Source organism: Martes martes (genome assembly GCF_963455335.1).
Source record: "Martes martes genome assembly, chromosome: X".
Classification (NCBI taxonomy): Eukaryota; Metazoa; Chordata; class Mammalia; order Carnivora; family Mustelidae; genus Martes; species Martes martes.
The window spans coordinates 120,823,592-120,834,904 of record NC_137897.1 but is presented as its reverse complement, the minus strand read 5'-3'; the positions used below and the strand labels follow the sequence as shown (position 1 = coordinate 120,834,904).

Here is an 11,313-nt window from a genome sequence, read left to right as displayed (position 1 = left end):
CGGGGGTCCTCGGGGGAGGAGGGAGTCGTGGGAGCAGTGGGCCTGGGGGAAGAATGGGCTCCAGAGACGTTCAGGGAAACGGCCAGGAAACAGGGGCTGTGGGAATGGAGGAGCGCCAGCGAGCGCGAGGACAGCGGCGGCCGCCGAGCGCTGCGGTGGCCAAGAGGGCGTCAGACCGGCTAGGAGCGCACGCGGCGCCCGAGAGGCCGGGGCCTGCCGTCCTCACGGGCTGGGTGTGCCCAGGGAGCCGGAAGCACAGCGCGAGAGGGAGGAAGCGGAGCAGAAGCCCAAGGCCTGTCTTTAAGAGACGTAAACCCGTTTTATGCGCTCGTGGGAAGAAGGCACTAAAGAAGGAAAAGTTGCAAACACCGCAAAGCGCCAACACTTGCTGGAGCAGGGGCCTGGGGCGGAAAAGATGCGATGCGGGGGGCGGAGGCGGCGGCCATCAGCGCTCTGAGCCGGGGCAGCCCGCCGTACCAGCTTCCAGATGGTTCCCCCTGCACCCAGCCTCAGGGCCAGCCTGCCCTGCCCGGGATCTCTGACGGCGTCCGCTGCCTCCCGAAAGAAGCCCGAGAGTTCATAAGGAGGCCGCCCAGGGCGCCCGCCAGGCCGGGCTCGAGCCCTTTCTGGAACACCCCGGCCCTTGCCATGCCCTTTGCCCCGGTGCTCGAAACCGCGCTCCTCCACCCCTCAGAGCCCCGCTCAGGCGGCCCCTCCTCCGAGAAGCCCGCCTCGCCGCCCAACCGGACCGAGGGGCGCGGCGCCCCCGTGCGGCCGAGGGTCGCGGGGGAAAACGGCGGCGGCCGCGGACAAGATGGCGGCGGCCCCGGACCCCGCCCCTTCCGCCTCGCGGGGCGCTGCACGAGGCCGGCTTAAAGGGGAAGTGAGTCAGTGTCCGCGGACCCGGCCGGCCAAGGCCCGCGCCCGCCGCGGCCTCCAGAGGCCCCGAGAGGCCCCGAGAGGCCCTGGCCCGGCGGCGGCGGCGGCGGCGGCGGTGGCCATGGCCGGTGGGCCGGGGCCGGGGGACCCCGCGGCCCCCGGCGCCCAGCACTTCTTGTACGAGGTGCCGCCCTGGGTCATGTGTCGTTTCTACAAAGTGATGGACGCCCTGGAGCCCGCCGACTGGTGCCAGTTCGGTGGGTGGCGGCGGGCGGGCGGACGCTGGGGCGGGGGAGGGGCGCGCGGGCCCCGGGCGCCCAGACCTGACGCCTCCCGGCCCGCAGCCGCCCTGATCGTGCGCGACCAGACGGAGCTGCGGCTGTGCGAGCGCTCCGGACAGCGCACGGCCAGCGTCCTGTGGCCCTGGATCAACCGCAACGCCCGCGTGGCCGACCTCGTGAGCATCCTCACGCACCTGCAGTTGCTCCGCGCTCGGGACATCATCACGGCCTGTGAGCGCGCGGACCCGGGGAACCCCGGGACCCCGGTCTGGGGCCGGAGCCTGCCACGGGGCCCCTCCCTCCCCCACTCCCACCAACCCCCCCACCCCGCCTGGCCCTAACCGCCCTTCTCTTCCCCTGTGTCCCAGGGCACCCTCCTGCCCCTCTCCTGCCCCCCAGCACCAGCACCCCGAGGCCCAGCAGCCCCCCTGCGCCCTGTGAGGCCGAGGTCCCTCGCCTCCGGAAGTTGCCGTCAGCCTCCACAGTCCCCTCCCCAGGTAAGAGGGCCCGGGTGTCCGGCTTGATGGACCTTTGGAAAGGGCCACCCTGACCATGCTCTGTGCCTGCCTCTCACTGGTAACTTTATGAAGCTTTTCCAGGCTCCCAGACCCATTCTGGGGCTGAGCTCGGTCCTGTCCCAAGCCCTGCCTCCCGCCAGCAACCACCACCACCATACCCAGCCCCTTCCTCCACCAAGGTAGGTGGGTCCTGCCCCCAGGGAAAGATTCAAGACAAGGAGCAAGACAGTGTAGCCTGTGGTACCCCGGGGCACCCCAGCCAGCCCAGCAGGGCCAGCCAGGAGGCAGCTGGGCTGGGGGGCGCTTGTGACTTTCAGGCCGCAGGGAAAACAGAGGACCTCACCTGATCTAGGATCTCTGCCCACAGCCTAACCCGGAAAGCCCAGTGTCCCCCCTGCAGGGAGCCCAGGCCTCTCCGTTTTGCTGGCCCCTCAGTGAGATCTCCCAGGGCACCCACAACTTCTCAGAGGAGCTGAAGATCGGAGAGGGCGGCTTCGGTTGTGTGTACCGGGCGGTGATGAGGAACACGCTGTACGCGGTGAAGAGGCTGAAGGAGGTGGGTGCACCTTCCCCGCGAAGGCCCTGGCAGGTCATCGACAGACCCTCGCTTTCTGGTTCTTCTCCCCTGCTTCCCCATGTACCTCTTTCAGCCCTCTGACTGCCCAGTTCAAGGTCCCCAGCCCCCTGGTGGTTCTGGGCCCAGGACAGGTGGCAGTGAGAGTGGCCATCAGGCCTTGGCTCCAGGAGCTTCATGCCGCGTCTCCACCCTCGTTTTCCTTGGGGGCTGCAGGGGGCAGACCTGGAGTGGATCACAGTGAAGCAGAGCTTCCTGATGGAAGTGGAGCAGCTGTCCCGGTGAGTCTGGGGCACCCCTCCTGGCTAGGGGCGGAGGGAGAACCGGGTCAGGGCCCCAGAGCCCACCAGGCCCGGCCCACCCCCACAACCAGCTGGAAAGCGTGGCGGAGGCTGGGGGCCAGAGTGCTCAGGTCCTGCTTTTCCAAGCAGGTTCCGTCACCCCAACATTGTGGACTTTGCTGGTTACTGTGCTCAGAGCGGCTTCTATTGCCTCGTCTATGGCTTCTTGCCCAACGGCTCCCTGGAAGACCGCCTCCACTTCCAGGTAGCCGTCCGCAGCCGGGACCCCTTCCCCGGGCCCACAGCACTCTCAGCGCCTGGCTGAAGCGGGGTGCGTGGCCTGGGCTCTCGGGCCCTGTGAGCTGATCCTGCCGGCGGGCCCGCTTGGACCCGAGGTGGGGAGCCTGGGTCGTGCTGCCTCTGACAAGGGGGTTATGGACTCAGGGCCCCAGTTCATGCCCCTTCCTTTTGAGAGCAGAGTAGCTGGAGGGGTCTTGTCAGCGTGGCCCTCGAGGACGGGGGGCAGTGGCCAGTGAGCTGCGCCGTCTGGACCTGCAGCTGACCTTCCTCTGGCCACGCGCCTGCAAGCCACGAGGGCTGGCGGCGGCACGCAGGGCACTGCGGCTCTTGGGACAAGCGTGCTGTGCGGGGGGGAGCCGGGGAGAGTGCCTCCGACACCATCCCAGTCGCCCCAGGGAGGAGGAGGGGCGCCCCGAGTCCTGGTGCCTCGGGGAAGCACCTCCAGGGGAAGCGGCTCGTGCAGACTTGACTCCTCGTTTCCCAGAAGAGGAAACTGAGACCCAGAGAATGAAGCGGCTTGTGTAGAACCCACAGTGACAGGTGGAAGGAGAGTCGGGGTCAGAGAACCACGGCCTCCCAGCCTCTCCTGTACCCTTTGCTTCCTCTGCCGCTCTAGACCCAGGCCTGCCCCCCACTCTCCTGGCCTCAGCGACTGGACATCCTTCTGGGCACGGCACGCGCCATTCAGTTCTTACATCAGGACAGCCCCAGTCTCATCCACGGGGACATCAAGAGGTGAGGAGGGGCCAAAGCCAGGCCCTCGGGGCCTCTGAGCGCTGTGAGGATGGAGGCTGTGGCAAGGGAATGATGCTCCCAAACCTCCTGCCAGCAGGCAGCAGAGGCCCTTGCCCTCCGAGTCCCAAGGAGCCCTGCTCTGGGGGTCCCCCATGAGAGCAGGCCCGCCCTCTCCCGCTTGAGGCTGAGGTGAGGGACGGGGTGGAACCCTGCGGCCTGGGACATCAGAGCTGGGGGCCCTGGGTCACCGAGTACCCGCAATGGGACAGGTGTGGAAGCAGAGGTCGAGGATGGGTGCCCCACCCCCCGGCGAGCAGCGACTGACCCGTGTGAGGGAGCCCCCCGGGAGCTGGGCCACCCCGAGTCCGGTGCTGTTGGGGCCCAGCAAGCACGGGCTGCGGAGCTGCCCGGGGCCGACCTGACCCTGCTCCTTCCCTCCCCAAGTTCCAACGTCCTCCTGGATGAGAGACTGATGCCCAAACTGGGAGACTTCGGCCTGGCCCGCCTCAGCCGTTTTGCGGGGGCCAGTCCCGGCCAGAGCAGCACAGTGGCCCGGACGCGGACCGTGCGTGGCACCCTGGCTTACCTGCCGGAGGACTATGTCAAGACGGGGAGGCTGGCCGTGGACACGGATACCTTCAGCTTTGGCGTGGTGAGCGCCTGGCCCCTTTCCTCGGCCACGCAAAGACAGGAGGGCCTGGATCATTCCGTAGGGGACCAGAGGCCAGCCCGGCAGGAAGCTGACAGGAGCCTTGGCTCCGGGGCCCCTCTGTCCCTCACACGGCCCTCCCGCCCCGTGGGGGCACTGCCTGCATCTCGTTTCCTGTTTGCAGTTTTGCAATCCTTTTCCTCACGTGGGCCCTCCAAACCGCTGTCCTCATCTGCCCGTCCGAGGGCTGTGCCCGTCAGCCTCGGTGGCCTCTTTGGGCCTGGCCGCCCCGTCCAGCCCACAAGCCCCGCCGCACGGGGCCCTCCCTGCTGCAGCCCCGGAAGCCACTGCCACACCCTCTGTCCTGCCCTCCCCAGGTAGTGCTGGAGACCCTGGCTGGCCAGAGGGCCGTGAGGACGCATGGTGCCCGGACCAAGTACCTGGTGAGCGTCCTGAGGTGGGGCAGGGCCTGGAGAGGGAGGCAGGCAGGGAGAGGGGGTGGGAGTGGGGAGAGAGGCAGGGAGGCAGAGGGGAGAGTGAAGCAGGCAGGCAGGGTGAGGGGACTGGGGGGGGGAGGGGGAGAAGCAGGGAGGGAGGCAGAGGGGAGAGGGAGGCTGGCAGGCAGGCAGGCAGGGAGAGGGGGTGGGAGGGGGGAGAGAGGCAGGGAGGGAGGCAGGGAAGCGCTACTCCTGATAACCAACAGGTGCAGCCCTGGAGGGTGGAATGATCTGGAATCAGTGCCCCACAGAAGCCAGCCTCGGCTACTGCTGACTCATCTGTGAAAGTAGGCAGGGCTCCGAGCAGCTTCCCCTGACCTTGCTGAGGAAAAACCTGTCTGTCTGCTGCAGACGCCGGGGCCTTTCCAGACCCCACCTGGGCGGGGAGCGGGGAAGGGGGCATCCCGGCAGGGCCGTCCCGGGTCTCCAGGGCCAGGAGCTGCGGTGGCAAACAGAACACAGGGCCCTGGGAGAGGCTGTGGGGGGACATGGGGCTGCCCCCACCCCGTCGCTTCTGTCTGCCTTTCTGTGGGCCGAGATGGCACGAGTTCTAGTCCCAGCCTGACGGTGCTCCGCGCCGGGCCCGCTCGGCCACGTGCGAACGGACCCCGGGCGCGTGCCGGGGGCGCGGTGGGCGGCGCGGGCTCCTTACGGTCCACGCCCGCGCCCGCCTGCTGCTGCCCTTCCGGGCTCGGGGCTGCGTGTGTCCGGGAGCGTGTCTCGGGGGATCTGCGCTAGAATCGGGGAGCCAGCGGGCGGCCGTCCTTCCTTCACCTTCTGCGTCCGTCTGCGCATCCCACATGCGTAGAGCCGGGCCAACTTGGGCCGCTCTCCGCGTTGTAGCTGCCCCAGGGCGGTGCGCCGGGTCCCTCGGGTCCTTGCATCCTCCCCATTTGTTCTCCGTGCCATGGCCAAAGCGATGTCTCAAAAACAAAACGAGATTGTGGCAGCCCGTCTGCTTTCCCACTGTGCTTGGGGTGAAGGCCCAATCCCTTAATGTGGCCACTGCTCCTCAGGTCCTGCCATCACCAGCCTTCTCTCTGTCCCCCAAATTCAGCCAGCTCCCCACTGCCTGCCCCAGGGCCTTGGTTTGAGTCTTTCCTTCTGCCTGAAAGGCCACCCCCTGACCCAGGTGCTTCCTCCTGGTCCTTCCCATCTCAAAAGCCAACATGGCCTCCAGTCCCATTTGCACCCTTGGGTACCTCTCTGCGGGGTGCTCCCTTTCCTCTTTGGCTCTGACCTCTGGCTGGTTTGTGCCTTCAGATCCCAGCTCCCAAGTAACCACTTGCTCAGGCCCCAGTCAGAAGCCCCGTGGCCCGTCTGTTGGGCTTTCCCGTTGCTTTAGAGGCTCGTTGGTGTCTCTGCCGCACCGGGAAGTCAGCTCTCCGAAGGTGGGCCCAGGACGCTCTGCCGCTGGCTCCCAGGGGCCTGGGGCAAAGCTGGGCACACGGTGGGTGCTTTATCAGTCTCAGGAAAGACCACAGGAGTCAGTGATGAGAGCCTGGGGAAGGGGGCTGGAGGCATGCCCGCCCGGGGATGGCTGAGCTCATAGGATCTGTCCCACAGAAGGACCTCGTTGAAGAAGAGGCTGAGGAGGCCGGGGTGACTCTGAAAAGCACCCGGACCACACTGCAAGCGGGTCTGGCCGCAGATGCCTGGGCTGCCCCCATTGCCGCCCAGATCTGTAAGAAGCACCTGGACCCCAGGCCTGGCCCATGCCCACCCGAGCTGGGGCTGGCCCTGGGCCAGCTGGCTTGCTGTTGCCTGCACCGCCGGGCCAAGAGGAGACCCCCCATGACCCAGGTAGCCCTGGGAGGAGGTGGGGTAGGGAGGGAAAGCCATTGAGACTGGCTGCCCGTGGCAGGGGGTGGCCGTCAGAAACCCCACGTTCTGGGTGCTGCCCATGGCACCTGCCACACCGCTTCCTGGGGACAGAGTCTCCAGACATTTTTAGCGTGCTCTTCAGTTCTGCTTGGGGTGGCTGGAGCCCCCCGCCAGACCCCACCTGGGAGATGGAGAGGAGCAGAGGGCTTTAACAGGGCCCCCTTCTGGGCACAACGGTGGCACTGCACCTGCATTTTCTCTGGCCCCTGCCTGAGCGCCTCTTCTTCCCTCTGATGCTGGGGCAACTGGGAGGCCCCGTCTGAGGGCAGTAGGGCCGTGAGATTTGCTTTCCAGAAGACGGACAAAAGCCATCCTCAGTCCTTCGCTTTAGTGGCCAGTGACTTCTTGGCAGTCTTTGCGACGTGGCTAAAAAGCCCCGAGGCCCCCGGGTGGCCCAGAGCCGCCCTGTGGTAGGACGGCAGCACGCTGGGGCAGGGCCCTGTCCTACCCTGAGAGTCCCCTCTCCCCCCACAGGTGTATGAGAGTCTAGAGAAGCTGCAGGCGGCCGTGGCAGGACCCGCGCCGGAGCCCGATTCTGCTGGCCACGGCCCCTCTTCCCCGCAGGAGAACTCCTACCTTTCCCAGCCCAGCAGTGCCCTGTGTGGTGCCAGCCCCCTGGAGCCCCAGGCGCTCCCCTCGGGCGCACCAGCCCAGGCCCCAGAGTGGCTCCAGAAGGGCCCCAACCAGCCCGTGGAGAGTGACGAGAGCGTGTCCGGCCTGTCTGCCGCCTGGCATGCCTGGCGCCTGAGCCCGAGCTGCCCCCCAGACCCGGCCTGGCCGGGCAGCGCGGGGCCCCTGGGGAAGGCCAGCTGGACTCAAGGGGGCACCACCCAGGAGTCGAGCTGGGGGAGTGGCCCAGGGCCGCAGCTGACAGCTATGGAAGGTAGCTGGGGACAGGTGCCGGGAAGAGGGACCAGGGGCCTCTCTTGGTGATAGTCCCCACACCCCACCCCCAGTCTGTCCTCAGCAAGCTCCAGGCCTTGACCTCCAGGTGGGTGACAAGAGGCCAGGAGCTCACTTCCTGAAAGCCGGGAACAAGGAAGGCTTTGTTCAGGGCCGGGTTCCTGGCCTAGCCCGGAGCCGGGGCGACAGTGCGGCCCCTTCCAGGCCTTTCCTGCACACACGGCACAGAGGACTTCTGTCCCAAAGGGGCCAGGAGCTGAGCTGGGGGCTGGGAAGACCTGCGAGGCCAGCAGCGGCGCTGAGGAGCTCCCAGGGCCCGTGGCACACACCCCCCCAGCTGAGACGGTGCTCTCTCCGCCCCAGGATCGCTCCTGAGCAGCTCGGTGGCCTCGCAGCCGCCGCAGATCATCATCAACCCGGCCCGACAGAAGATGGTGCGGAAGCTGGCCTTGTACGAGGACGGGGTCCTGGACAGCCTGCAGCTGCTGTCATCCGGCTCCCTCCCAGGTACTCTGGGACTGGCCCCTGCTGCTCTGTGTGTGCTCGCAGCCCCGTGGCCCGCTACCTCCTGACGGGCGAGCCGCACAGCGTCTGTTCCCTGAGGGTGTGGGACAGCCCCAGGGCAGCGAGGCCGGCCCTGCTCGCGAGGGCTTCTAGGCCTGCCGCCGCCCCCGCCCCCTCTCGGGGAGCTTGTGTTCTGGACAAGGCCTTGTGGGAGCGCCCTCACCTCCTCCCGACAGCAACACCTTCCTTTAGCCTAGGGGTGCCAGCCCCCCCTCCAGTTGCTTCCAGAACACGCGAAGCTCCAGCAGGTGCTTTCCCTTCCAGGTGCCCTTTGAAGAAGTGCTCAGGAACGGGAAGCCCTGATGGCACAGGATGCCCCGGGCTGAGAGTGAGGCCCGGCCAGCAGGGCCCTGGGCCCCGCCTCCTGGCAGCTGGGGCATCGCCCTTGTGTGCTCACTGGGCCCTTGTGTGCTAACCGGCGGCCCTTCCTCCCGCAGGCTCAGGTGTGGGACCCCAAGACAGGCCGGGGCCCGAAGAGAGTGATGAGTTTCAGAGCTGATCTGTTCACCCGGCAGATAACCCAAACCTGGAAGTCGAAGTTCTCATAGTCGGAAGTTCTCATGCTCTCGAGTCCTCAGCAGCCCGCGGGTGGGGTGCGGTGGGGGCCTCCTAGGGGCGGAGAGCTGCTCCGGGGTTGGGGGGGGCCGGGCCGGCTCCCGCTCCCCCCCCCCCGCCCCCGCCCCGCTGCTAGAAGCGGTCGGTAGGGCGGGGCCTCTCAGAGGCCTGCCTTCAGGCGTTTGGGGGCCAGGAAAGCCCTTCTCGCAGGAGGGGTGCGGTGGGGGGGGCCCTGGGAGGAATGCCTGTGCCCGGCCCGCTGGCGGCTCAGGCCCGGGCCGAGCGGGGTGGGGGGGCGCCGGTCCGGTAGCGAGGAGCAGGGAGCTGGCTCCACTAGGAGCCGGCCGGGGCGGCCCTCAGCCCTCTCTCTGGACTTGGCCGAAGCCCCAGGGAAGAGGGGCCTGTCCATAGAACAGAGCCTCTGGGTCTCGGGGCCCTCCCCGCCGTTCGTAGCTCGGAAAAGTAAGGCGTGCCCGTCCTGGGGTTCCCCTCTCATCGGGCCCGTGTCTGCGAGCTGTCCCGGGGACCCTAATGTGATGGCCTGCTGGGCAGGCCCCCCCTCCGGGGGACACCCACCGATGGGTGCCAAGCCAGCCCAGGCTCCGGAGCCCGCTGGCTGGGTCTCACTCAGGGCTCGGCCCCAAGCTCGAGTTCCCCCGGCAGCGGGAGGCCCCAGGAAGGTGGGGAGTTGGAAGCGAGGCCGAGAGGGAGGAAGAAGACGGGACTCCCGTTCCGAAGAGCGAGGCCGGTCTCACGGCATTGGGCGTCTCGGAAAGCGGCCCGGGCTCGCGGCTGCGGTCACCAGTCACACTACATGCCCCGCGGAGCCAGGCGCCGCTCAAGTGCGAGCTGGCCGGGAGGAATAAAAGCTCACGTGTCGATCCCTGGCTGTCCTCGCGGAGTCTGTCGCCCTGAGAGGCTCGCGTCCTTCCGATGCTTTGCACCTCGGGGTTCCTAGCTCGCCCCGCCCAGCGTCAGACCCGCCCCGACAAGTCCTCCGGGGCCCTTGTTCCCGCTGCCGGCGGCTTTTTGTGGGGTTTGGTGCTATTGTAGACGGTACCTTAATTTCATTTTCTTTCCTTTGGGGCGGGGGTGGGGGGCAGAAGGAGAGGAAGAGAGAAAATCCCAAGCAGGCTCCATGCCTGGCGCGTGGGCCCATCTCGAGGCTCCGTGTGCCAACCCCAAGATCACGAGCTGAGCCCAAACCGGGAGTCCAGCAGGCGAGCCGCGAGCCACCCTGCGCCCCTTCATTTCGTCCTCTCGCTAACCACAGGGCGGAGAGGGAGCCTGATGTGAGGCTCGATCCGCGCAACTGAGTTGTGTTCCGCATTATGTAGGTTTGCTGAAAGTTAGTAGCTCCGGCAGGTTTTTGTTTCATCTTTTGGTACCAAAATCAAGGAATGGACCAAACTGTAGTCACTTGGGGGGTAAACATCTTGGAAGTCTCCGTACGCAGTCATTTCTTCCAAAAATCAAGGTACTTCTCGCCTCTTCTCCGATCTGTATGCCTTTCCCTTCTTTTTCTTGCCAACGGCACTGGTTAGGGCCTCGAACCCATGTTGTGTGGAGGCGGTGAAGACGGACGTCTTGCCTTGTTCTCAGACTGCGGTGTGAAATGTCTGTCGTTCTGTCTTTCACCACTGCCGGTATCTCTTGGGAATTTTTGCCTGTGCGTTCCTGAGGGACACTGACCAGCTGCATGTTTTGGTGACATGTCTCTGGTTTTGGTACCGGGGCCCGCATAAAACCAGCTGGAAAGCCTTGCCTTCTCCTGCGTCCTTCAAGGGCTCTTGAGTGCTTGGTCCCTCAGTGTTCGCCAGTGAAGCCACCTCCACCCGGAGCTTCCCCTGTGGGAAGCTCACAAGTTCAATTCCTTAAGGGATGCCTGGCTGGCTCCGTTGGTCATGTGTGCACCCCATGTCGGGGCCAGAGATTACATAAAAATAAAATCTTAAGATTAAATTCCCTCAGATAACTGGGCCATACGGTATTTGTTTCTTCCTGTGTCTGTTTCAGTAATTTGTGTCTTTCAAGGAATTTGCCTGTTGTATCTAAGTTGACATAGAGTTGATAATACCTCTTTTTACGCACCCTTTATAGGATCTGCACTGATGGCCCCTCTCATTCCTTGCATTGGTGTTTTGTGTCTTTTCTTTGTTTCTTGATCAGCATAGATAGAAGCTTATCGATTTTGTTTGGTCATTCTAAAGAAGCAAGTTTTGGTCTCAATTTTTCTCCTTTTCTCCATTTTCTATTGATGATTTCCGCTCTTTTATAATTTCCTTTCTTGTACTTAGTTTGGAGTAATAAAACTTATTTGGGGCTTAATTTACTCATCCTTTCCAGCTTCTTAAAGTGTAACCTTAAATCGTTTCTTTTAAACCTTTTTCTCAGGGCACCTGGATGGCTCAGTCAGTGAAGCATGACTTAAAATAAAAAAGTAAATAAATAAGTCTTTTTCTAACATAAGCACTTAAAGCTATAAAATCCCTTTGAGAACATTCTGTGTATTTCGATATGTTCTATTGTCATTATCATTGAGTTCATAATGTTCTCTAATTTCCCTTGTGATTACTTCTTTAATCAGTGACTTCCTTGGAAGTAGATATTTTTTTAAGATTTCATTTATTTATTTGACAGAGAGAGAGAGAGAGATCACAAGGAGGCAGAGAGTCAGACAGAGAGTCAGGCAT

The 11,313-nt window shown here is 64.5% G+C and overlaps 1 protein-coding gene across 3 annotated transcripts; it reads left to right on the top strand.

Annotated features, from left to right (window-relative positions):
• The first annotated feature begins 912 nt into the window (after window positions 1–912).
• IRAK1 (interleukin 1 receptor associated kinase 1) lies at window positions 913–10,585 on the top strand. 3 transcript variants are annotated; one of them, XM_080795153.1, is made up of 14 exons: window positions 913–1,136; window positions 1,224–1,391; window positions 1,529–1,657; window positions 1,751–1,857; window positions 2,046–2,234; window positions 2,469–2,533; window positions 2,684–2,798; window positions 3,450–3,568; window positions 4,013–4,220; window positions 4,595–4,660; window positions 6,281–6,517; window positions 7,073–7,481; window positions 7,865–8,008; window positions 8,503–10,585. In XM_080795153.1, the coding sequence occupies exons 1-14, from the start codon at window positions 1,001–1,003 to the stop codon at window positions 8,562–8,564; spliced, it is 2,154 nt and encodes a 717-aa protein (XP_080651279.1). In that variant the 5' UTR covers window positions 913–1,000; the 3' UTR covers window positions 8,565–10,585. The 3 variants fall into 3 exon arrangements, with proteins under 3 accessions (XP_080651279.1, XP_080651277.1, XP_080651278.1); XM_080795151.1 differs by having other exon boundaries at window positions 913–1,391; XM_080795152.1 differs by lacking the exon at window positions 8,503–10,585 and adding an exon at window positions 8,330–8,491 and having other exon boundaries at window positions 913–1,391.
• Window positions 10,586–11,313: the final 728 nt, after the last annotated feature.